At 33.5% G+C, this 26,535-nt stretch overlaps 1 protein-coding gene across 2 annotated transcripts; it reads right to left on the bottom strand.

Annotated features, from left to right (window-relative positions):
- Window positions 1–1,020: 1,020 nt before the first annotated feature.
- Window positions 1,021–26,130, bottom strand: LOC106076166 (palmitoyltransferase ZDHHC11-like). 2 transcript variants are annotated; one of them, XM_056036352.1, is made up of 12 exons: window positions 25,820–26,130; window positions 23,861–23,973; window positions 23,240–23,335; window positions 20,702–20,877; window positions 16,776–16,877; window positions 16,409–16,533; window positions 13,453–13,605; window positions 11,925–12,040; window positions 11,134–11,186; window positions 10,722–10,806; window positions 6,179–6,293; window positions 1,021–4,774 (listed from the first exon to the last, which is right to left on the bottom strand). In XM_056036352.1, the coding sequence occupies exons 2-12, from the start codon at window positions 23,927–23,929 to the stop codon at window positions 4,263–4,265; spliced, it is 1,602 nt and encodes a 533-aa protein (XP_055892327.1). In that variant the 5' UTR covers window positions 23,930–23,973; window positions 25,820–26,130; the 3' UTR covers window positions 1,021–4,262. The 2 variants fall into 2 exon arrangements, with proteins under 2 accessions (XP_055892327.1, XP_055892328.1); XM_056036353.1 differs by having other exon boundaries at window positions 25,907–26,130.
- Between the last annotated feature and the right edge of the window lie 405 nt (window positions 26,131–26,535).

Genomic DNA, 26,535 nt, shown 5'->3' with positions numbered 1-26,535 from the left:
AAAAAAAAAAAAAATTCTTGTAAGATATGCATTATGTCAAGCTTGTATATTCCAAAAAAAAACATGCTTGTAAGATATGCATTATGTCAAGTTTGTACAGTATGCCACAAAAACAAGCTGAATTTGAGTTGAATTAAGATATGCATTATGTCACAAACACCAAAGGAAGTTGAGTGTATTAAGATGAGAAAAACTTCATATCACAGAGAAAACATTTTGAGAAGTTGTTCAATCAATTGAGGAACAACTACTGCATGCATTACATTACATTCGGAGAAAAATAACAATCATGAAAATGCTAGAGATTCATTACATTAAAAATATTGATCTAATTCAAACTGAAAGTTTAGTCATTTTTTACAAAGTTTATTTAGATCAACTCACTCTGTCTGTCTGGGTGGAATCTTATACACATTATTATTATAGCTTTTATATAGCGCTACTTTCATGCTTATAGCAAGCTCAGAGCGCTTTGGTCCAATCTCATTTGTGGACCAGTGGGGGGAGGGGGTATCTAGGAGTTGGTTTTCCATGCTGCCTTTAGGCGCTCAGTAAACGCAACTCTGCCCGAGTCGGGTGTCGAACCTCGAGCCCCCTTCTAGGTAGCCAAGTTGAAGCGCACTTAGCCTCTTGACCACGCTTCCCACATTATCTCTATCACTTCCCATTCTTAGATCAAGTTGAAACTTTGCATGATTATTCAATGTCTATGACAACACGTGAATCAAGAAAAAAATTAATCAGTTTATGACACCAGAGTGTCCTACTTAATTAATCTTGTTTTCTATAGAAATATACTTAACTAATGGGAGATAAGCCTTGTGTAGAGAATTAGTTTTTTTCACCAAAAATGTTAAACTATAGACGTTTTTTTACTATAAAACCTACTTTTATAAGTACTTGTAAAGCTCAGTGGCTTGATATCCTGAGTTTGAATTCAAATGTAAACTCCTTTATAAATTATCTTTTGAAAATGTAACACGGAAGCCTTCTCCAGATTCCCCCCCCCCCCCCCCCCCCCCAATAAAGTCCACAAAAGTAATTGCACTAAACATAAAAAAAAAAGTATTTCCGACATCACAAAATTTACAATAGTTTGTCTAGATCTATTATAAATTAATTACATGATTGATTCAAAATAATAGATATAATTTCGCTCAATATAAGCTTTGTTTTTAAAATAGTATTTTTTATATTTTACTTCTTAACAAATTTAAAAAAAAAAAACATGAACATAAAAGTCTATACTCCAGTACACTCTAACATCACTCAGAGGCCACAATGACTAATTGGGATTCAAAACATAGTCAACCAACTTCTAGTGTTTCAGACAACGCTCTGATTCATATAAAGGTATGATTAACTTTCAAGTCCAAACCTTTTTATTTTCAAACATCTTATTAGAGATTATGAATTATAAGGCAATTCTCAAATTGTATTTGTTCTCATAAATGCTGAAAAAGGTCAAAGTTTTGTAACAACAAAGAAGTACATAAAATTGGAGATGGTCCAATGGATAAAAAAAAATTGATCTCGGGTATACAGTTTTTCGACCCTGTTCATACTGGTCTCAATAGATCTTCAATTACCTCCAGAGAAGATCAAAACAGAAGCCAGTAATACAATGATCATTTTAATTGACAAACATTTAAAAGCAAGTAATACAATGATCATATATGATCTACATCATTTAGAAGCAAGTAATACATTGATCATATATGGTCCATCATTTTAATTGACAAACATTTAAATAGACATATAAAATATTGTCATAAATCAAAAAAGGAATTCTGGGGGGATGCATTCAAGTAAATAATTATAATGATTAATAAAAAAAAAGGATAAAAAATTAAACAGGATCACAGCTTTCTCCTTGGTCTTACAAATATCAAAAACTAGGATTTGGCACAGCAACAAAAAAAATAAAGAAAACACGCATTCATACAGCCTTGTTGACTTCTGCAACATTTTCTTCTTGGGTGTCAATACATCAGAGTGTTAGATCTACATAGGTCATAGACTTTAGGTGCGTTTAGAATGCTATTTCAGTTTCAAGATGGTGATTTTTAAATAGAGAAATTAGGTCATCAGGGTTGGTAATTAGGACATTAGGGTAGGTCCTGTCTGATGTAGATTTTAAAAAATTAATTTATCCAGTTAAGTTTTTTCTGACAACAAAGAATGTTAATACCTAATTATACTAATACTGATTTTTTTTTATACTAAATTTAGTTCTTTTAATTCAGAGTAAAATTAATAATGCTAATTATGCTTACTGAGTTCTAGTTGTAAACCCATTAAAAAAAACAAAATAAAAAAACCTACTAAGTATGACTGCCTGGCCGTGCGGTGTGTGCGCGGGACTGTCATTCGGACTTCTTGATGGTCCTGAGTTCATACCCTCCCTGCTGCCATCCCCCGTCGACCAATGGGAGGTTTGGACTAGGAAGTAAATTATCTTCAACTCTGAAGGAACATGCGAAACACATAAAACATTTTACAAACAAACAAACCATTTCACATTCTCTAGCTGCTAACAAAAAAAAATTTCTTTAAGGACCATCATCACATTGAACAAGCAACCAAAATTTATACCTGAAAACTTTCTATCTACTCAGAACTATAAATAGATGTAAAAGTAGTTTCCACAATAGATGTACAAACATGAAAACAACAAAAGAGAATCATTACACTTCTTAGATTTATTTCTAAAGTTATGTCAAAGAGCAAAGACTTTTACCAGCAAAGACTTTGGTACTGGTACATAGATCTTTTACATTACCAAGTCAAAGAGCAAAGACTTTTACCAGCAAAGACTTCACCCTGAGTTTGGTCCACAGAGATCTGTTAACTTACCAGAGAAGGCATCAACATTAAAATGCCCCAAAACATTAATCTAAAGGGAAAATATTATCGAATCTCTCGAAATCAATATTTTATCAATGCTGTTTAAATTTCATAGGGGCACGGTGGCTGAGTGGTTAAGCGCTTGGGTTCCAAACCTGGGGTCCTGGGTTCGAATGTCGGTGAAGACTGGAATTTTAAATTTTTCTGAGTCCACTCATTTCTAATGGGTACCTAACTTGGGGTATGTAAAGATGGTTGCTCATTAACCGTTGACCATAGAAACAGATGACCTTAACATCATCTGCCCCATAGATAGCAAGGTCTGCAATGGAAACTTTACTTTTTTTTATTTCATATTTTTGAAATTCAGAAACATAAATAAAGATATTTGTAATACATATTAAAATGCTTATTGGAAACAATAAATATATATATATTTATTCATCTAGAAAATAGTTTAATTGTAGATTTAGGGCAATAAAGAAAAAAAAATTTCCCTTTTTTCCAAATATCTCTGTAAATCTAAGAAAAAAAAAGGAAATACAAAATTCTTTAGGTCCTTTGTATAAAGCTCAAAGAGACTCAAGTGTCCAAACAATCATGTCATAAACTATACAATTTCCATTAAAACAGGAATATCATTTTATAAAACAGATATTTGTGTCTGTGAAGAATGAGAAAAATGACTAAATGGCAACCTTCATAGCAAATATAATTGAATGAAAATAGGTGACTTCTTGATGCATAAATTACTAACAAAGAAAATGATATGAATGCATTATAAATGTAATATTATCAACAATAAACAAATGCAGTATCAAGTTACTGGATGTATAAATTATCCCTGAACCTTCTATTTCTCATTGTCAAATCAATTGCCCACAATGCAACCAAACCCAGGTTTTACAGACAATAAATATAAATGAGTTACATTTTAAAACTTTTGTAATACTGCTGTCGGGGTCTAAACTTTTAACAACAAATTTCACGAGGCTAGTTGAATTATGTTTTTTTTTTATTTCACATGAAGCTAGGTGAATTATTCTTCTTTTTAATGTCTCAGAATATTTCACGGCAGAGGGAAATGACGAGGATATCATTTGCAGACTTAAGTAAAAGTTGACAGTTCAGTAGCAGAACAGCAAGTTGAAAAATAGTCTGTAAGTGAAGCAACTTTGATTGTAATTGAAATGAGGTGATTCAGGAAAATCAATGGTGATATCAAGTATGCTTCCAATTTATTTGTTTTGTAAAAAAAAAAAAATTATTATGAATTAATTTTGTATTTACTATGTTACTTAACACCACTCCTTTATGCTTTTTTTTTTTTAATTTCCCATTAATTAGTTCTTGATAATAGACAGTCATAAATGCTAATATCTTCAGAGAATCACAAAACCAATGTAATTCATAATTTAAAACGCAGAATCATACTGAAGCTCTGGCAAAGTTTTTAAAGGTTTGTGAATTTTGGTTTCATTAATAAATGTATACGTGTCAGTGGAGCGAACAGTCGCAGAGTAAGGGACGTATGAATTTGTGCTCTCTACGCTACCACGCAGAGCCATGAGATCAAGCGGGGGGACTTCGGGTTCCCATTTCCTTTTGGGGACAGGTGTGAGTGGTAGAATGTTTTTAGCGTGCGAATAGTTAATGCTGCCATCAGGATTGAGCTCTGCATCAGGGTGAAGTTGAAACATGTGGGTCGTGTTCAGCTCCTCATTTTCCTCGTCATTGTCCTCCACGTCAGAGCTGGCCCGCAGGCTGGGGAGCGGGCGGTAGTGATGCTGCCTAGGGTTTTGGTTCAGGTCTGAGCTGCAGAGGAGGTCACTGGAAGGGGAACTGGGTATGTTCCTCCGAGAGGGAGACTGACAGTGCCAATCATCCCTCGGACTTTGTCCGTTCTTGAAGTACATTGTTGGGTTATCTGAAATAATAATAACAGGATTTATATAGTATTAATAAACAAACAGAATGTAGGCTCAAGGCAAGCAAGATTTAAGCAAATCTCTGGACCTGATAGAAGAAAGAAAAGAATACTAAGGAGAAAACAGGATATCAAGATTAAGAAGGCCAATTCCCATTCCCAGATGGTAGCAAGGTGCAAATAAGCCCCTTGCTTTATCCCAATTACTTCAGAAAATGATTAAGGACTAGGTCATATAGATGATACACTACAGATTAGGTCATAAAGATGATACATAGGGACTAGGTCAGATAGATGATACACTAGAGACTAAGTCAGATGATTCAATAAGGGCCAGGTCAGATAGATGATACACTAGAGACTAGGTCAGGTAGATATTACACTAGGGACTAGGTCAGATAGATGATACACTAGAGACTAAGTCAGATGATTCAATAAGGGCCAGGTCTGATAGATGTTACACTAGGGACTAGGTCAGATAGATGATACACTAGGGACTAAGTCAGATGATTCAATAGGGACCAGGTCTGATAGATGATATGTTAGGGACTAGGTCAGATAGATGGTACACTAGGGACTAGTTCAGATAGATGATACACCTGTCTAGCAACATTATAAGGTCTAAAAGTCTAAACAAGCAAAAACTATTTAAAAACAAACAGGCATATATATATATAAACTAAAAACAAACATTAGATAATGAGTTCTGCAAATAATTTCTGTACAATTTAATTAATTTTTTCTTACAACTATATGATTAGTTCTATAATTCTATTGAGTATCAAACATAGATCTGATTTGAATAATACAATGCCAGCATATGCATCAATATTAAAAATATCAATGCCCTTGGTCATACAAGAGTTTAAGACTTGATATGAAACAAAAACATAAAGTTGGCTGTTTCTGTCTTGAGAGACAATGGATGCTGAGTCACTGGTGACACCATGACCAGTTATGAATTCTTTGACCATCAAGGTAAGCGAGTTATAACAAGAAAGGAAAGCTGTGATTAAACACAATTTGAGTCATTAAAACAACAGTTACAGGCAAGGCAATGAATCTTTGGTTTGTTTTATAAAGTGACATTCCTTCAGAAAGGGAGATTATTACAAATCTCCATAGAGTGGAAGGGAATCCAGTGAGTAAGGAGCAAACTCTGGACCTTTGTGACAACAGTTCAAAGTGCATTCCTCACGACAAACATAGTGTTACAAGTTCTTCAAAAATTAAAATTAAAAATCTTAATTGACTTTTCAAAGCCTAATTTCCTTTTTTATCGCATAAATAGTGGGAGCTCCTTCAAAAGAGAAGATAATTACATCCTACGTGTATCCATCTGTTAATCTAGTTGTCATTAATCTAATTGGCATATTGATTAGAGACTTAAAGTGTTTTACATACCAACAGCAGATATTTCCATCTCCTGTTCAGGAGAGCTCAGTAATTTTTTTTTCTTCTTTCTCTTCATCTTTTTGACGCCTGTGTGTGAATCCTCCCCTCCGTTCTGATGGTGGAACTGTACAATCAACAAGTGGGCAGAGCATTGGTGGTGGTGTTTTAGTGCAGTGGTCAGTCAGTCAGGTTTGGGCATTAGGACATTGGGTCAGTTTTCAAGTGAATATACTAAAAAGTGGGAGGTGTAGCTTTCAATACTTGGGTTTAAAGGAGTCTTATTTAAAGTATTTATCTTGGGTATATGTTTGTTATATTTTTTTTTAATGTCTTGGGTATATTTAAGGCTGTATCAATTAGTTCTAATTTGGGAAAAATGTGTTTAATGACTTGGGTATATTTAAGGTTATAATGAAAGATATATCTTGGGTATATTAATGGTTAAAGTTTTGGTATATAGGTGGGCGCTGGTTTAACTCAGTACTGTTGGGATTAAAGTGAGGTAAATAACAAGAAATTAACACACACACACACACAATTTTGTTAGAAAAGCATTACAAAAACAAAAGATATGTCTTTAATAGACAAAAACGAAAGATATGTCTAAAAATAACAACAGAAGATGTGTCTATAATAAGCAAATAAAAAAATATAATCTTGCAGCAAGCTTGTAAACAATTAATATTTGTGTTTTTCTTAACATATAAAAAAATATTCATTTAAAATGTAAATTTACTAATAGACCTATATAATAATTATTTTATCAAATAAAAATGAAAAAAAAAAAAAAAAAAAAAAAATCCCCCCTCCTCTCAGAAATTAAAAATCTATTTAAAAAAATGCATAATTAAGCCTATACAGAATTGAACTGCACCATATTAATGATCACACATGCCTTCATAGTGTACTTTCTCAATCAGTACCTAATGGCTATGAAAAAGTTTGAGTCATAGATATAATTTATAGGGGATACTGGAGTCACTAGTGAGCCTGCATGGAGGAGTTCTTTTAGCAATAAAAAACACTCTTATAGCAGAAGAAATTACCTTACCTAACTCAAAAAATATAGAATCAACATTTTGTAAAATTAATACCACCTCAACATCCCTAATAATAGGCAGCATTTACAGACCACCAAATTCTAGTTTAGAATACATGCAGGAACTATGTAATCAGATTACGACACTTAAAGAGACAAATAAAAATGCAGTTTTTTGGATTATGGGTGATTTCAACCTACCTGATATAAATTGGAAAACACTAACCATAGATAAACACCAAAACCTTAAGGACATAAATGAGCTTTTCATAGAAACTTTACACAACCTAAGTTTAGATCAAATCATTAAAAAGCCAACTAGATTAAACAACACATTAGATCTCTTCTTAACCAACAGACCTGGATTAGTAGTTGATTATGATATTATCCCTGGTCTATCAGACCATGAGATCATAAAAATACACAGTCAGATAAAAGCAGTAGCCAATACAAAACCCAAAAGAAAAATCTTACTCTGGAATAAATGTAACCTAACACAACTACACCAAGCTGCATTAAACTTTCAACAAACATTCTTATTAGAAAAAGACATTAACCAACCAGTCGATGACCTCTGGAATTTTATTAAAAACCATCTTAAAAGCATTATAGAAAATCAAATACCAACTAAATACACATCAAACAAAATAAATAAATGCTGGTTTAATAATAGACTAAAGAAGCTTTGTAAACAGAAGGAAAACCTATATAGAAAATTTAAAGAAACTAATGCAGAAAGAGTTTACAAAAAGTATATAAAAATTAAACACTTAACCCAAAAAGTAAGCAGACAGCTGCAGAGTGAATACATAAACAATGTAATATCTAAAGACAACAACAAAAACCTATGGTCATACATTAAGTCTAAGAAAATGGAAACAACAGGCGTAGCGCCATTAAAAGATGAACATAACATAATACATAATGATAATGAAACTAAAGCAAACATTCTAAACAAATACTTTGCATCAGCATTCTCAGCCCCAGGAGACAAAGACATATTACTGAATTTGAACCAAGTAGACAACATAGAAGATATAGTAGTACAAGAAAATGGAATTCAAAAACTATTAGCCAACACCAAACCAAATAAAGCTTCTGGACCTGATGGTATTCCAGCTAGATTACTCAAAGAACTAAGTAATGAGCTAGCCCCAGTGTTCAAAATACTCTTTCAGGCTTCACTTAACCAGGGCAGAGTACCAAAGGACTGGAAAGAAGCTAATGTCACCCCCCTATTTAAAAAAGGAGAAAAATCTGACCCAGGAAACTACAGACCAGTATCACTTACCAGCATCACATGTAAAATCCTAGAACACATAATATGTAGCAACATCATAAACCACTTAGACAAACATAATGTCCTCACACCATACCAACATGGCTTTAGGAAATATAGATCATGTGAAACACAACTAATAGGACTAATTGATGATTTTTCAAAAGGTTTAGATAATAGTGAACAAATAGATGCTATCTTACTAGATTTTTCTAAGGCTTTTGACAAAGTTCACCACCATAGTTTGCTTAAAAAATTAAAATATTTCGGCATTAATGGTCCACTGCATCAGTGGATTAAAGACTTTCTGATAGGGAGAGAACAAACTGTAATAATAAATGGCTCTAAATCAACACCGATAACAGTAAACTCAGGTGTACCTCAAGGAACAGTCTTGGGTCCACTACTATTTTTAATTTACATAAATGATTTACCAAATTGCATTAGTTCAGGAACAAAAGTCAGATTATTTGCAGACGATTGCATAATATATAGAACAATAAAAACAACACAAGACACAGATATTTTACAAAGAGAATTAGATGAATTACAGAAATGGGAATCAAATTGGAGCATGTCTTTCCACCCAGAAAAATGTCAGTTGTTAAGAGTAACAAAAAAACTAAAACAAATTAATTCCACTTATCTTATTCATGGCAAACCAGTAACACAGACTAAAAACGCAAAATACCTAGGTGTTATAATAAATGAAAAACTGTCATGGAATCCACATATTGATGAAACTACAAAAAAATCAAACAAAGCATTAGGATTTATTAAAAGAAATTTCTATAAATCAAATAAGAACATAAAACTAAAATGTTATTTAACCTTGGTTAGGCCAATAATAGAATATGCATCCTCTGTTTGGGACCCCTCAACTCAAGAAAACATTAAGAAACTAGAACAGACACAAAATAGAGCAGTGCGATTCATAACAAACGAATATTCACATTTGACTAGAGTAACACCTTTAGTAAAATCACTAAATTTAGAAAGCCTTCAGGACAGAAGGCTCAAAAGTAAAGTAGCAATCATACATAAAACACTGAACCATAATCTTCAAATACAAAAACAAAATTTAATAAAATACTCTGAAAGACACAAAGATAAAGGCACATTCCTCGTCCCATATGCTAGGACAAATTTGTACAAATACTCCTTCTTCCCTAGTGCTATTAGAGCATGGAATGGGTTGCCTGAGCTAGCCAGGAAAACCAGTGACTTGGCAGAATTTAAGTCATTGGTTAATATGCATGACTAAATGCATGACGCGTAGGACGTAATCATCTTCTTTTTTGAAGTAACGTCTGTATTATATAAGATAAGATAAGAAGAAGATAAAAAAGTAGGAGACCTAGCTAGAAATGTTATTCTTTAATTGTGTTGGTTGACGAAGGTTGAGGTTCCATTGCTGGATTAGTCAGAGTGATTGGTACAATCTTTCCAACAATGTTTGACATTGGTGGCTATGAAAGTACAGCTGAGAAAGACTCAATTTTAAAAAATCTAAGTTCATTTTGTCTTCATCAGAATTTTGACAATGGAAAATAAATTTGTTAACAATTTCCAAGATGTGTGTTGTCATTAATTTTTGTTTTAAACATAGATCTATATAGTAATACTTTTATTTTAATGTAGCAAAAAAAATTATCTAGACATACAGCAGAGATCTACACCAGGAACAGAATTTTCTTAATTCAGTCTAGATCTAGATCTAAAATTTTTAATGTGGGTTGTCCAATTATCCATTGGTTTCTAGATATCTGGTATCTTTATACTAATCCAACTTTATTATTTAAAACACAAAACTGGAAGTTAGGTCTAAATTTAACAATGAGTTAAACAGGGTATATCAGAAGTTTTGCATAGATTTTGACATTTTTAATAAAATCATTATTTCTTATCATGCTTATTTTGTATATTAACATACATCTGCCAAAACCCATGAGTTTTATTTTTCATTTAGGTGACCCTAGATCAGGGGTTCTCAACCTGTGGGTCGCGACCCCCTTGGGGGTCGATTGACGATTTGCCAGGGGTCGCCTGAGACCATCGAAAATATGGACTGTTTTGTCTATTCTTCTATTGCTATATGTGTGTGGGGGGTGGGGGGTCGCGGAAGAGTGGGGGGTCGTAAAAAATGAAAAACTGATTTGATTCTAAGTTTTGTTTAAATGAAGCTCACACAACAGGTTAAGCTAAAAATATTGAAAAAACACCCAATGTATCACCTTTGACTCTCTGATAGGTTTAGTTTGTGGAGGTGGAGTTTCTCCCCTTTCTGACCTTTGTTTTCTTTGCATCTCTTCCTCTGACCTAATGACACACACACAAAAATAAAATGTTTAAATTTAAAATCAAATACTTTGAAAATTCTTTTAAAAAATAGTCTAGAATGATACAAATTAAAAAAAAAATGAATTTTTGACGTAATTTTTACTTATTTTAATCATTTTTTTTTAATACAGGAAATTGATCTTTAAGTAAAAAAGAAATGATTACAAGTACAAAATATGTTTTCTTAAGTAGCACTCTCAATATTTCATTGTAAGTATGAAGCATGACTATGTGAGACACCAGGCTACAGCCTACAGGATTACAGAAACCCTGATTATCAGCACTGAAACATCAGGCCTCACTGACCTGGACAAAGTCTTCTCAAAGCTACTGTTTTTACTTGGAGTTACTTTGTTCATCTGTAGATAGAATAAATAAAGATTTTAAAACTGCTTAGTATGAAAATGAGAAGAAAAAAAAATTACAGGTGTACTCCAATCACACTAAAATTAATACACTTTTTATTTCAACTGAAATATTGTCAGTTATGACATGGCAGTCACTTTGGTATTATTTTATGTGACAACACTAGTACACTTTTGCTCAGTAGCAGAATATTGGAAATGGAATTGTGTCCCCCTGTTGTCCAATCAATTTCAACTTGTTCAATTCAGTAATGCATTGAACAAAGCAGTAGAATGTGTGGTTGAGTGGTATAAACTGCTAGGCTACATATCAAGGGGACTTGAGCTTTAAACCCAACTTGAGCTGAGTTGTTTGCTAAGTGCCTAAAGTAAACCTCCTCAGCTTACAGGTCCAGAAAACAGATTGGACAATAGCACAATGAGCATGCTATAAGCATGAAAGTTGCCTTATACCAGCGGTTCTCAACCTTTTATGCTCGGCAACCCCTTTTTACAATCCCCCACTCTGCTGCGACCCCCCCACACACACATACAGCAATAGAAGAATAGACAATAACAATCCATATTTTCAATGGTCTTTGGCAACCCTAGTAAATCGTGAGGCGACCCCTAGTAAATCATGAATCGACCCCTAAGGGGGTCGCGAACCACAGGTTGAGAACCCCTGCCTTACACAAAAGCAATTTTTTAAACTTCAATACAATACTATTATTTTATGCCTAGCCATATCACCTTCAGTGGCTGAGGTCTAGATGCTGGGGGTATCTCTTTGAGAGAACTTTCTTCTTTCTCTAGTTGTTTCTCACGTTGCATTATGATGAAGTCATAGGTGGACATGTTTTTATAAACTGAAAAAACAAAACCAGTGATATCACATCTTAAATGAACCTACATTTTCTTAGATTTCTTTTCTAATAATTAGTGTGAACACATAATACATTTGTTGGACAGACATCCTAACATAAGTCTATAATAAAACCCATTGGACAGGCTTCTTAACATAAGTCTATAATAAAACTCATTGGACAGGCTTCTTAACATAAGTCTATAATAAAACCCATTGGACAGGCTTCTTAACATAAGTCTATAATAAAACCCACTGGACAGGCTTCTTAACATAAGTCTATAATAAAACCCAATGGACAGGCTTCTTAAGATAAGTCTATAATAAAACCCATTGGACAGGCTTCTTAACATAAGTCTATAATAAACCCCATATGGCTAATAAAAAAGAAAGGCAAAGGGAGACATGGTGAGCTATTTCTTTCATACAGACCACATGCAAACACAGTAGTTCTCAGTGAGAGGAAAGGTGAAGGAGATTATAGCTGCCTAGCTTAATGTACCACTGGCAACATCAGGTAATAAATGGAGACATTGAAGATGACTTATGTACTACATATATTGACAAGCAATACATTGGACTTCAGAGATGACATCTCATTCACCATCTTAATGTATCCCAGTCTACTGAACAGTTGGGGCACCATACAAGATCTGTTGACCATTTTTCTCCATTCTTCTGTCTTTTGCCTTGGATAGAACCATTCTTTTATGTTGTATTCCCATTGTATTCTTGGTCTGCCTCATGTTCTATTTCCTGGTACCATTCCTTGAAGGAAGGTCTTTGTAAGCCCTAAGGCAATTGTGATATGGCCATCAAGATTAAGTGTGTATTTTTTGACAGTAGCAGGTCATGATATGGTCCAACAGCTATATTAATCATGTTTTAAGTCATTTCATGAATTAAATTCTACATATAATGCCAATAAAAAAAATCACGTCTTTGTAGATGACTTATGTTCTACATATAATAACAATCAATAAATCCTGGACTTCGTAGATGACTTATGTTCTATATATAATAACAATCAATAAATCCTGGACTTCGTAGATGACTTATGTTCTATATATAATAACAATCAATAAATCAGGACTTTGTAGATGACTTATGTTCTACATATAATAATCAATAAATCCTGGACTTCGTAGATCACTTATGTTCTCTATATAATAAAAATCAATAAATCAGGACTTTGTAGATGACTTATGTTCTACATATAATAATCAATAAATCCTGGACTTCATAGATGACTATTGTGGCAGCATTGCTACTTCAAACCACATCAGGAAGTGATAAAGAATATATGTGAATCTAATATGTTGTACCAAGTAAATAATGATAGTTTAACAATGAGATGTAGAAGAAAGTCTACAGTGTTAACGACACTCTATCAACACACTTGCTGTAGGGACTTACTGAGCCAAACATGAAACTGAGTGAGATGGACCAGAAAGCCAAATGCTATGGAAGCCAGTATCACAGTCAATATATCAATAGATAAATAAACACCATCTGCTACAGGACGGCTGAACATCTGTAATGAAGCTGCCGTACTGGAACTATTCATGTCTACAGAGAGAAAGAAAGGCTCATTGAATTATGAAGCATCTCACAGTGTTAATTTATGTTTTTTTACAAAGCATCTAACAGTGTTAATTTATATTTTTTTACAAAGCATCTAACAGTGTTAATTTATGTTTTTTTATGAAGCATCTAACAGTGTTAATTTATATTTTTTTACAAAGCATCTAACAGTGTTAATTTATGTTTTTTTATGAAGCATCTAACAGTGTTAATTTATATTTTTTTACGAAGCATCTAAGAGTGTTAATATTGTTTTTTTTACGAAGCATCTAACAGTGTTAATTTATGTTTTTTTACAAAGCATCTAACAGTGTTAATTTATGTTTTTTACGAAGCATCTAACAGTGTTAATTTATGTTTTTTACGAAGCATCTAACAGTGTTAATATTGTTTTTTTTACGAAGCATCTAAGAGTGTTAATATTGTTTTTTTAAAGAAGCATCTAACAGTGTTAATATTGTTTTTTTTTACGAAGCATCTAAGAGTGTTAATATTGTTTTTTTACGAAGCATCTAACAGTGTTAATATATGTTTTTTTACGAAGCATCAAAGAGTGTTAATATTGTTTTTTTTACAAAGCATATAACAGTGTTAATATTGTTTTTTTTACGAAGCATCTAAGAGTGTTAATATTGTTTTTTTTTACGAAGCATCTAACAGTGTTAATATATGTTTTTTTACGAAGCATCTAAGAGTGTTAATATTGTTTTTTTTACGAAGCATCTAAGAGTGTTAATATTGTTTTTTTTACGAAGCATCTAACAGTGATAATATATGTTTTTTTAGGGTGGGGGTCATATTTTTTCTGGAGTGGGCAATATTTTTTTATTTTTTGATCTTATTTTAAATGCATTTATTATATTTCCTTAGTTGCGAAATTTTGAGATTTTTTATGTTGAGACCAAATTATCTATAGTGTCTGTACTTTTGTATGTGTTTTTTCTGTTGTTTTTTTTAAATTGTAGCATAGGATTTATGAACAAACTTAAAAAGATACAAGCAGCTTGCAGGCTTGATTTTTCAGCAGACCTGCTGACACTTGCAAGATATTGGAAATTTTTAAAACTTGTTATAGACAAAGGAAGTAAAAAACTAAAAGGCACCCCTTTTAGACCATGCAATGATGTTAACAATCGTTTCATTTAGCCAGCACAATGACCAGCCACCTTTACTTCCCCCAAATATGTCAAGTATCCATTAGAATTGGTTGAAGTTAGAGTCATTTTAAAAAGTTCTTAAGTTCAAAATCCCAGTCTTCACTGGGATTCAAACTTGAGACCATTGGGTTTGGAAGCTAAGCTCTTTACCACTCAGCCAGCGTGCCCCTTATAGATACAGACGGGTTTACACATTGAAGTTTTGCATTTCATGGTTGATTTTTTTACCCCTTTCAGACCTTGTGATCTATGGCCCACGGTTTATGTGGTGTCATGTGGCCAGCACAATGACCAACCACCTTTACTTCCACAACTAAAGCCAGGTACCCATTAGAGCTGGATGGACTAAGAGACGCCCTAAAGATACTGAAAGTAAAAATCCCAGTCTTCACCAGGATACAAACCCGGGACCCTGTCTTCAGAAGTCAAGTGCTTTACCACTCAGCCACTGTGCAATTGATTATTGACATTTAAAAAGACAATTCAGCTGTCTATAAAAAAAAAATTCCATGTACATATACTTAAATCAGCTAGGATAAACAAAAGCTGACTGTACACATTCTTTTTGTATAACTAGGTCAGACAAGAAAGTGCATGACCAGATAAACTTTGCTAACAGCTGAAAGCAAAAAAAGAAACTTCCCACCTGTAACTTTGAGGGTGTTGTGACAAGAGGGACAATAAGAGGGACAATAAGGGTAGCTACTTTGTTTTCAATAAGAGTTAGTCCCCTTTAATACAATATTTAAGTCTCTGTTATTCAATTGCCACTTTCTCTTGAGGCGTTGAGCTGACCAGTGTGCTTTATTTTGAACTAAATGTCCATAATGTTTATATAATACTGCTGTTGTTGTGCTTTGACTGCGTTACTCAAAAGGAGTGTGCCACTATTATGGAAATCTGATTTTCAATAACAAGCTAAGTAGACTTTATTTATTTGTTATTAATAAGTTGCCACTCAGTTTATGTAAATATTATATGTCTACTTAGTCTCTTATCCTCTCTTGTATGCTTTTTTTACTGCAAAGACCAGATTAGGTTCGTATAGTATGTAAAAGACTAATTGTTGTTTTGTTACGAGACAGTTGTGTGTCCCATGGATGATGGTCATTTGATTGTTAGAACCTGTATTATATTATTGTAAGCCATCGTTTTGTTTTTGAGATGAGACACTACTGTGCCTCTGTGATGGCGATTCTTTGAATATTTTGAACTTAACCTGTCCTATTATTTTGATTTTTTTTTCATTATTTGACTTTCTTTTGTTGCCCTTTAGGTCCGTTTTCTTTGAATGATCTTTTTATTTTGTTTCTAAATAAACTCTTTAGTAGTTGCAACCGAAATCTTATTATTATGACTTGTATGTCTCAGTAAGTTGTATATCTATAGGTTATAATTAATAGCCTAGGTAGTATAATTTGGGACCAAGAAGTACCACTGGACTAACTTGCCAGTACAGCAGAAGTCACTGGTCTTATGACCTAATCATAACACAAGGTCACAGTGTCGATGACTGAAACATGTACTATTACACTTCTAACTTCACTGTGTTTGGTAAAATGTGTAAAGTGACGCTTTTGCGACAAGGGCACCATTATTAGAGTAAATCTATTGTTTCAAGTAAAGATTACCTTGATAAGCTATTAGCAAACTGCCATTAGTTTTGTCTGTGAAGTATGCAATGAAGACTAGAAGACCTATACAGATAACTATGGAAGAGGACAAAATAGCAAACACCAGTGTTGCAAAAAACCAACTGCAATTAAAAAAATGTCAACGGATCAATTTAAAATAATAAATAGAATATGACAAACTAGCAACTATTAGACAATTTTTGCATATAATAATATTTAAATGCACATGAAAATACAGTATCAATCTTAAAACGCACATTAAAACACAGAAACATGTTAAAACATAGAAACAATCTTAAAAACACATTTAAACACAGAAAACAATTTTAAAATATACATAAAAAAAAAAAAAAGGGTCCCCTACTTGTAGTTTCTATCTCCCACACAATTGTTCAGCCACTTGCAGTGGTGATCAAAGCCTGAGACGCATTTGTTGCATGCACTGCAGTGTTTTGACTTTGGGCCACTGTGGACAAACATTGAATAGCAGAAATGCAGTTAGGAAAAAAAAATAAAAAATGGAGCATATTAATCCAAACATATTTGGTATTTTGTTATAAATGTTTCTGATGTTTCTTCAGACTGCCTGCCTGGTCATGCGGTTTGCGCGCTGGACTGTCATTTGGATTTATCAATGGTCCCGGGTTCAAACCCTGCCCACTCCCTTCCCCTGTTGTCCTGCGGGAGGTTTGGACTAGGAAGTAAACTATCCTCAACTCTGAAGGAACATCCGAAACATGTAAAACATTTTACAAAACAAACAATTTACAAGACTTAAAAATTGCTACACCCCAGCCCAAACCTCTAGTAGTATTGAGGGGGGGGGGGTGAGAAATTGGGACCAATTCAACAACAGATGTTGTGTACTTAGTCAGCTGAGTGACCTACTATAGTTGACAGACTTTGAACACGTAATTTAGTGACATCACGACTAGTAAATAGTTTTTAAGTTTTATTAATCAGCTGGTATTAGGATTCTTTAGTAACAACATCATTTGTGGCCCATTCTAAATTAAAGTTTATTTCAAAGTTTATTTCCATTGTTGAACAGTCTGGACTTAGTCTTTCGCATGCATTTCTTATTGTGTATTGCCTAAAAAAGCTTGCATATGATATACACTAGTGCCAGACACTTAAACATCTCATTAGTCATTGAACATAAATCAAAAGACAGAGGCAAACACTACACAGTCATGAGTGCATACTACACAGCCATCCTAAAGATAACCACTTGTTATAAAGCATTGCAATGAAAAGATAAGGACAGACCATTGTATTCATATTAAATCTTAATCTTTACCATTATCAATAATCCATATTAAAAATGATGGTAATATCAGCTTCAAGTCAGTGGCTAAACAGTCTCTATATGACTCAATAATAGTTAATATTTTAATATTTTAAAAGGGAAATAAAAATACCATATTGAGAGATTTAAAAAATTTAATATTTTTTTCTGTATCCTCCCCTATCACAACTTTTTTCTATATATAGTTTGGTAAAAGAACTATTTTCAATCAACAATAAATTGTTTAAGAATAAGTTCCAGGTCTATAATAATAATAATAATAATCTTTATTGTCTGTGAGGAAATTTGTCTACAAGTAATCCTTTTGAGCTATTAATTCTATTTTATTATCATAGGCTAAAAATCTTTACCATTAGTGAAATTGATTTCTTGCTGACCTTTGAGCAATTTAGTACATCCCAGGTGTGTTCACTACAGATACATTACAAGCTACTATTACACATTAAAAGGTGTAGCTTTAATATTCTTTCTATTGCTTTGTGAAATGAATCATTATAAGATTAATTTGTATGTAGATAAAATAGCTTATTATTATTATTGTTATTGTCTTGAAAATAGTCCAAATCTGAAACAGGACAAATATTTGAGAAGTATTTATCATGGTGCTATGATGGCTGAGTTATAAAGTGCTTGGCTTTTAAACCAAGGGATCTTGGTTTCGAATGTCTGCAAAGACTGAGGTTCTAATTCTAATGCTCATGTTAAACTAATTCTAATGCTCATGTTTAACTAATTCTAATGCTCATGTTTAACTAATTATAATGCTCATGTTTAACCAATTCTAATGCTCATGTTTAACTAATTCTAATGCTCATGTTTAACCAATTCAAATGCTCATGTTTAACCAATTCTAATGCTCATGTTTAACTAATTCTAATGTTCATGTTTAACTAATTCTAATGCTCATGTTTAACCAATTCAAATGCTCTGTCGCAGTTATCTATGTAACTGTATAGTAGAATTATTTCTCTAATTGATAGTGCGGCGTTGATCACTATATTGATGACGTCATTACACTATTAATATTTTCTGTGTAGACTAGAGGACTGAGCTTTTGTTGCTTGTCACAACTTCTAGTGACGTAAATTTAGTGTGTGTGTGATTTGCGTCATTTATCGTCTAGTACAGTCTCTCCATTGTTTTGTACGTTGGTACAGATAGACGCGTTTTGAGAGCTCTTGAATTTCTCCTTGGTTTTTGTTACTGGATAGCCTTAGCATTTGCCTTGGACATTTTCTTGTTGGATTATCTTGACCCCTGTTTAGGGTGAGTTTTATTTTTCATTGTATAGTTTTTCTATTTGAATTCGTTCGTATTTGTAAGTCTATAATTAGACTAGATATAGATGATTAGAAGAATCCTTTCTTTTATCTTCTATAGGGTTTTAGCGTCAAGACTAAGTTTTAGTCGTAGTCTCAGTCCAGGACTCTATTTCAAGTATTAACGTCAAGTCTAAGTAGTGATCTTAGCTTGGTGTCAAGTCTATGTGTTAGACTCTGTGTCAAGTCTCACTGAGTCTCAGTGTCAAGACTTGTTTATCCAGTCTCAGTTATATATTGAGAGTACAACTTTAGGTCTACAGTCTACAGGACTGAGGTCTTTCTCTCAGTTGGTCATATGGTGTGCAATTTGGTTTTTACATGAGTCTGAGGTTCAAGATTCCGGACTGCGGGTTGCATTGGTCAGACCTGATGGTGTAGTATCAACTATGAACTTCTACTTTTGGAATTGTCGTCAGTGGATAGTGCCTGATCTAGAGGCTAGATCTACATATATTACCAGTTGTTGTTTTTGAGATTGAAGGTCTATGTGATGCATTGAACTAGCTATTATAGTTAAGGTAATATATTATGTATTTCATAATTATTTGAATGTTATTTATCTAAAGAGACTAACTGGATCATTTTAGATTACATATTATTACATATTGATATTTCATACTATTATTATCACTCATCATGAATCAGTCATTTGTAAATATATCACAAGAATAAATTTTATTGTTATTTAACATCATACACGTAGTTTATTAGTTTATCTACAACTATATGTGTATGGTGTGCTTGTCAGGCTGAACTTGAGCCAAAATATTATAAGTTCAGAAAATAATAACAATAACACAAATTGAATTAATATTAAATATTAATAAATACTTACATTTGAAATACCTAATACTAGTTTGATAAATACAAGAACACAAGAACCTGACATGCTCATGTTTAACCAATTCTAATGCTCATGTTTAACTAATTCTAATGCTCATGTTTAACTAATTCTAATGCTCATGTTAAACCAATTCAAATGCTCATGTTTAACCAATTCAAATGCTCATGTTTAACCAATTCTAATGCTCATGTTTAACTAATTCTAATGCTCATGTTTAAACAATTCAAAATTCTAGAATGCTTTGCAAGCCACATCTTTTAATCAGGGTTCAATTAATAACTTTATGTTTGTCAAAAAAAGATTTCCTAAAACTCCAAATATTTGTTTTAAGATGACAATTAAAAACCTCAACGCATTACCACCAATGATCTTTATTAAATTTATAAAAAATATCAGCCATCACTTCATCTTACAATGCATAGTGGTAGTAAAGTAAAGTTCCCTTTTCAGACCTTGTGGTCTATAGGGAAGATCTGTTAAAGGTCATCAGGTTCTGTGGCATGACACCACTTACAATGTATGCTTTGGAATATCAATAGTCTTTGGCAACTGCTGGTGAGAGCATCCTATTAGAATTTAACAAAATGTCCCAATACCAGGTTGATTTGAAATTGATGTCCTAAGAAATAAAATGTAATGCTTATTCTTGTTTATGCTTTTGAAGCTAGGGGTAAACAAAAAAATAGGCTGTGTTTTGAATAGTACTTGATCTAGCACATACATGTTAGTCACAACGCCTGTAGTAGAATTTATAGAATTTACACTGCGAAACCTGAAAAGTTATTACTTACAACACAGGAGCACAGTATACTTACACATCTACTTGACAGAGGGCACAGGACTGATTTTCTATCACATGTTTGTGTTTCGTTCTATCCAGACTGGGTACATGCTTATTGCCACCTTTGATCCTCACAGCGTAATCAGCCGGGTCAAGAGTGGTTGCAACAAACATGGTTAGTATCAACCCCAAGACAAAGAAAGTTGTTACCTAGTAACTGTTAAGGACATTTCTTTATATAGTGTTGTGTCTCTTCCGTCTTGTCAAATACAAACAATGAAATAAACAGGAGGTAACCTTCAAACACCGGCGAAATGCCAAAACAATCAAGATAGGTAGTCGACACTAGTATTAAAATAGGGAACACTTTTAATCCTCAAGAAGGGACCCATTCAATGTCCTCGGTTATTAGCCATCTGGATATAACTTCTTATTTTCACTGCTCTAATGAAAAGCGCCTTGTTGATAGTGTCGAATAGAGCGTTCTTCCTTTTTAACAAACTTTACGTCATCGTCGCTAAGTAAAACCTTCCCCCTATTCCCGAAATAAATCCTAATCATGTCATAACAATAGAAACACCAAAGATATGAATTAGCTACAGACTTAAAGGCATCTCACACAACAGAATAAACCCATATGCTCTTCACCGTAGACACTGCACCAAACTCATGAAACTAATTCCCCTCACACAGACCCAGAATAATCAGCACTCTGTATGGAAATGTGGAACAGTATGGCTAGACGAGGAAGGATAAAAAGACATCTCACATGTTTGTTTGCAAATGTTTTACATATTTCAAATGCTCCTTCAGAGTTGAAGATAATCTACGCCTCCCACTGGATGATGAGGGATGGCAGTGGGCTGGATATGAGATGACAGAGCAACAGTCCAAGGTGTACATCGCACAACCAGGTAGCCATCGAAATTACAAATAATGTAAGGTTATACAATAGATAATGGAAGTGCTTGTAGAGCATTTAAAAAACAAAGTAGTTTTAATGGGCATTAATTACAACTCAAGATTGAAATACTTTTAATGTCCACCTTGCAACAGCAGAGTTAAACTCTTAGGAAAAGTAATGGTGGATGTTCATTATGATGGCTGATAAGGCACAAAGGTGTTTTTTTTTCTTTTTTTATATGACTGAATGTGTTGTTTAATATGACTGAATGTGTTGTTGTTTAATATGACTGAATGTGTTGTTATTTTATGAATGAATGTGTTGTTGTTTTATATGACTGAATGTGTTGTTATTTTATATGACTGAATGTGCTGTTATTTTATATGACTGAATGTGCTGTTGTTTTATATGACAGAATGCGTTGTTGTTTTATATGACTGAATGTGTTGTTTTATATGACTGAATGTGTTGTTGTTTTTTTACATGATCTAAACAAATCAATATAACTTGAGAAATTGATTTGGAATGAGTAAGGCCTGATTTTTGTAAAATTGTTTGAAATATTTTGAGCTCTGATATAAGTGTATTGAGTATAAATATAAAGGTAACAAGTCCGTGTTAATTTAACACTCAATTACTTCACCCACTAATTGATATCTCAAGATGTAAATTTCATCAAGCTGTTGATGCATCCTATACAATGAGCTATAATTGTTAAACAGCCCATGTTATCATGCTCTTGAAAATCAAACCCTCTGACATTATCTTGTCACTTAAAAACAAGTATTAGGAACAGGGGCTAGAGGGGAAAAACAAATCTAATAGATATGAAGTGTGTTACAGTCATCAGTATCTCATTAACAACTATTAATGATTTTATTAATAGCATACTAATAATGCATTAATGATGTTTCTCTAGCAGGGCTCTTAATTTATTCCTAGCATGGAATATATAATTTTATACTTTTGTTAAACTAAACCAATTTTAGTAATAGATGTTGTTATTGAACTTTTCCTATTCCCTGTTTTTATATACAGCACTGGCCAATGGAAAGTTATTAATATTGCATCAGTAGTGGTTGGAGATATAACAACAGGTTGGGCCAGACAAGAGAAAGCATATAAAACTTACAAAGATATTAATTCAAGTCTTATTGGTAAAGTCAAATGGATGCTATACATGGCACATTTAGAAGGTCAATTGAAATTCTTTTAATTAACAAAGCAGGCATGTTATATGTTTTCATGAAATAATTTTTTTTTAAATATTTAAAAATTCAAATTCAGGAATGTAAAAACAATCGAAAAGAAAGAATAAGATTAATGCTGAAACTGTGAGAGCTCTGAGAATACTTACATAGTTGAGTGATCTACAACCTATGTTGTTGACTCTGTTCTTTTAGTTTAGTTCAAGCATCCTTTAGACTGAGACATCAAATTTTTTGCACACATTCAAAGGATCTACATTTTATAAAAGTGTTGTCTAAATAGTCAGAAAAACAAAAAAGGCTTGTGACTTTCCACATCATCAAGCTTTTATTAAAATCCTACTGCTTTATGTATTATAATCGTCAAAACTGTCCAAAACTGAGCACTTCAAAAGTTTTCTGCCAAGCAAGGGACAAACTTTTTCCTTGCTGGGCAATACTTTGTTTTTTAAAAGGATACACAGTAAAGAGGAATGTGTGTACTTGGAGTCAGGGCTGGAATGAAACACCCAAAATGGATGATTATAAAATACAAGATCACTGTCCAAGCCAGCATCTAGAAAGAGAAAAACTACTTTTGTAAATATACTTTAAACAGATAGATGCATCATAACATATTTACACAAAAGTAATAATATCTTTTTCTTTCATATATACAAGCTAAATAATTAAGTACAGTTGCCTCGCAGGAACTTGGTGCAAGAGAACTTGTAATTTGAGTGGTAAAGTGCTTGGCTTCTGAACCAGGGGTGCAGGATTCAAATCCAGTTCAACAACCAACTGCCTTTACTTTCCCCAACTAAAGTCAGATATCCTTTAGAGTTGGGTGGACTCAGGGGTGCCCTAAAAATCCCAGTCTTCACTAAGATTCAAAACAAGCATCCCAGGTTGGAAGCCAAGCTTTTAACTACTTGGCCCCCAGTTTATTCTTCAGCTTCAACAAAAAAAAAGGAGTTTACAAAGAAAACTCTTTTAAGTTGTTCAATAATGGCTAAGTGTGCCAGGACATCCGCTCTGTTATCAGCAGCAGATGCCGTTAGCCCAAACAAACAAAACTGTTTGAAAGAAAATGATTTTTTACCTGTAGAAAGTGCCAAGGGCAGTCCCAGCCATGCTTTCTGCTGCCTTCATTCTGCAAGCTGTCAGCCATGCTACTTGGGATATACAGCCTTGCTAACACATTTTATTTGGATGCTGTTTGAGACACCAAAGAAATAAAACATTAAAAGATAACTGAACACTGACAAGTCGCACTGGTCGTGCGGTTTGTGTGCTGGACTGTCGTTCAGATTTATCGATGGTCCCGGGTTCAAACCCTGCCCGCTCCCATCCCCCGTCGTCCTGCGGGAGGTTTGGACTAGGAAGTAATTATCTTCAACTCTGAAGGAACATCCGAAACATGTTAAACAAACACATTACAAGTACAAAACACAATGGAGGAGGGACGTCTTTGTGATGATGATTAAATTATGTACAGGTTGGAGGGAGAGGCTTCAATTTTAAGGCACTACCAAGCTATATAAAAGAAGAGTATTTTCAAAATATAGTCTCTTTAGCGTGCCACAATATATTCTAAGTAAGTTTAAAGTTAAATAAAAAATTAAACAAACAGTGATTCTTTGGCCAAGCCAAGAGAATAACGCAAAATATTTGTATATAGATCTATAGGACTGTCAGAACTAGCTCATAATTTACAGATGTTTAAAAAAAAAATATTATTATTATTATTATTTTCCCACCCTATCAATAATTTTAACTATCGTTATCTTTATAAAACCAATAGTAAACTTCATAACATTTATAGTATAGAGTAAAAATCTAGATAAGTAGATAGATATCCAAGTGCTCCTTCTTCCCTAATGTTGTGTGTTAGAGCATGGAATGGGTTGTCTCAGGTAGGAAAAACAATGATTTAGCAGAGTTTAAATCTCTGATTCCCTGATAAACATGCATGACTAGATTGAAACGTGAAATGCATAGGACATAGAGATCTAGATCTAATAACCTTTAGTTTTGAAGTAACATCTATAAAATATTTGTCAAGAAGATAAGATAATAATAATTTTATTTATAAAGCGCTGTTAACAAACAAAATGTAGGATCAAGGCGCTGTAATAACATTACAAACACAGACACGACAGATTAAATGACAGTTAATCTAAAAAAGTTTTAAACAGATAGGTCTTATTGTTCTTCTTAAAAGTGGTGTAGCATGTTGTCTGTCTGGGATCAATGGGGAGTGAGTTCCAATTAAACCTTTGGTCCGTGAACTGAAAAAGCCCGCAGACCATAGCTTTTGAGGGAGAAACGTGGCACTACTAAAAGCATTGAGTCCATTGAGCAAAGGGCTCTCTGGGGGACATATTGTGTAATCAGTTTGCTAAGGTACAAGGGTACAACTTCTATGTCTATATTATCTAGTCTAGAATAGTCTTGATCAGATTAGGATTATTATACATAGTTATTATTGGGGTTTTAAATTTATTTAAATGGCATCAGATTTCAGATGTCAGAAAGAAAGATTAACACCAGAATGTCCATCATGATGTCAGATGTTTAGGTACCTTAATTAATTAAAGCCAGCAAACGAGCAAAGCCAACAACTTGGTCTTGGTAGTTACTGATTAACATGCATCGTGTCATGCATGACTAGATTTAGTCACAATTTAGTGTTTTAACCTGATTGACTCACAGTCACACTACTCACAGCACAGAGTCAGAGATATACTTGTAGTAAACTTGTAGGACTAGGACATAAAATGACATAATCATCTTTTCCTTTGATGTAAGGTCTGCGACTTATAAAATATATCAAAATGTAAAAAGATAAATTAGGTCTATTCATCTACAGACTTAGCATTAGACTTGATTAGACTTAATTTCTTTCTTAATTAGACACTGTGATGACTGTGACTGAGTTAGTCACAGAGAGTTGAGTGAGTAGACTACGGCGACTACGCATCTTCATCTATCATCTAGAATCTAAATTCTAAAAATCTTAGGCTTAGAATTAGAATATAGCTTCCCTGCCTATACTCACAGGTCAGACATTCTTTTATTTGAAATACCTAAGACTTTTCTAGTAAATAAATAATATGGTATAAATTTTTCTATATAATTTGTGTACTTTCGTGATGAAAACAAGTTGTGAAGTCCGAAGTCGTAGACCTGATAGTAATAAATAATGAACAGGTCGCCATTTTGAATCCAAGGCAACAATTCCAATAACTTATCGCCTTATTGCAAGTGCAATGTATTTTTAAAACGAGTGAATAATTGCCAAACATTATTGGTCCAATTGTTTGTTTGTGTACTGTTAGGAAATCTATTGATTTAAGTTAGTCTAATAATAATAATAACAATAATAATGCTAATAATAATAATAATAATAAGGCTTGTCTTCGAGTCCGAAGATTAGTGAGGAATGCAGTATTTTCCGTGACTACGCAGCCCCAGCTGTGACCTACATATTTTGCCACAACCATCCATCCATCCATCCCAGTGGCGCTACAGCCCATGGAGGGCTCTGGCCTGCTTTAACACATCCTTCCATTCAGATCTCTCCTGGGCCTTTCGTCTCCACGCCCTAACCCCAAGCTGCTTCAGATCTGCTTCCACGTCATCTATCCATCGCATTCGGGGTCTGCCTTTGGGTCGCCTGCCTTTTGGTTTTTGCCTGTATACGATTTTCGCCCCTCTGTTGTCTGACATTCTTTCAAAGTGACCTGCCCAACGTAGTCTGTTCTTTTTTATTTC

The sequence above is a fragment of the Biomphalaria glabrata genome, chromosome 7, assembly GCF_947242115.1.
Source record: "Biomphalaria glabrata chromosome 7, xgBioGlab47.1, whole genome shotgun sequence".
In the NCBI taxonomy this organism is placed as follows: Eukaryota; Metazoa; Mollusca; class Gastropoda; family Planorbidae; genus Biomphalaria; species Biomphalaria glabrata.
The sequence above is the reverse complement of the archived record's forward strand: the minus strand, read 5'-3'. Positions and strand labels throughout refer to the sequence as shown.

What these genes read in the sequence shown, in the direction of transcription:
- LOC106076166 (XM_056036352.1), bottom strand. Translation starts at nt 23,929, where the DNA reads ATGGCTGACAGCTTGCAGAATGAAGGCAGCAGAAAGCATGGCTGGGAC. An exon ending in CACACATTCCTCTTTACTGT is followed by an intron (nt 20,878 to 23,239) that starts GTATCCTTTTAA and finishes AACAGTTACTAG; the next exon opens with GTAACAACTTTCTTTGTCTT. An exon ending in TTTGAGAAGACTTTGTCCAG is followed by an intron (nt 10,807 to 11,133) that starts GTCAGTGAGGCC and finishes GTGTGTCATTAG; the next exon opens with GTCAGAGGAAGAGATGCAAA.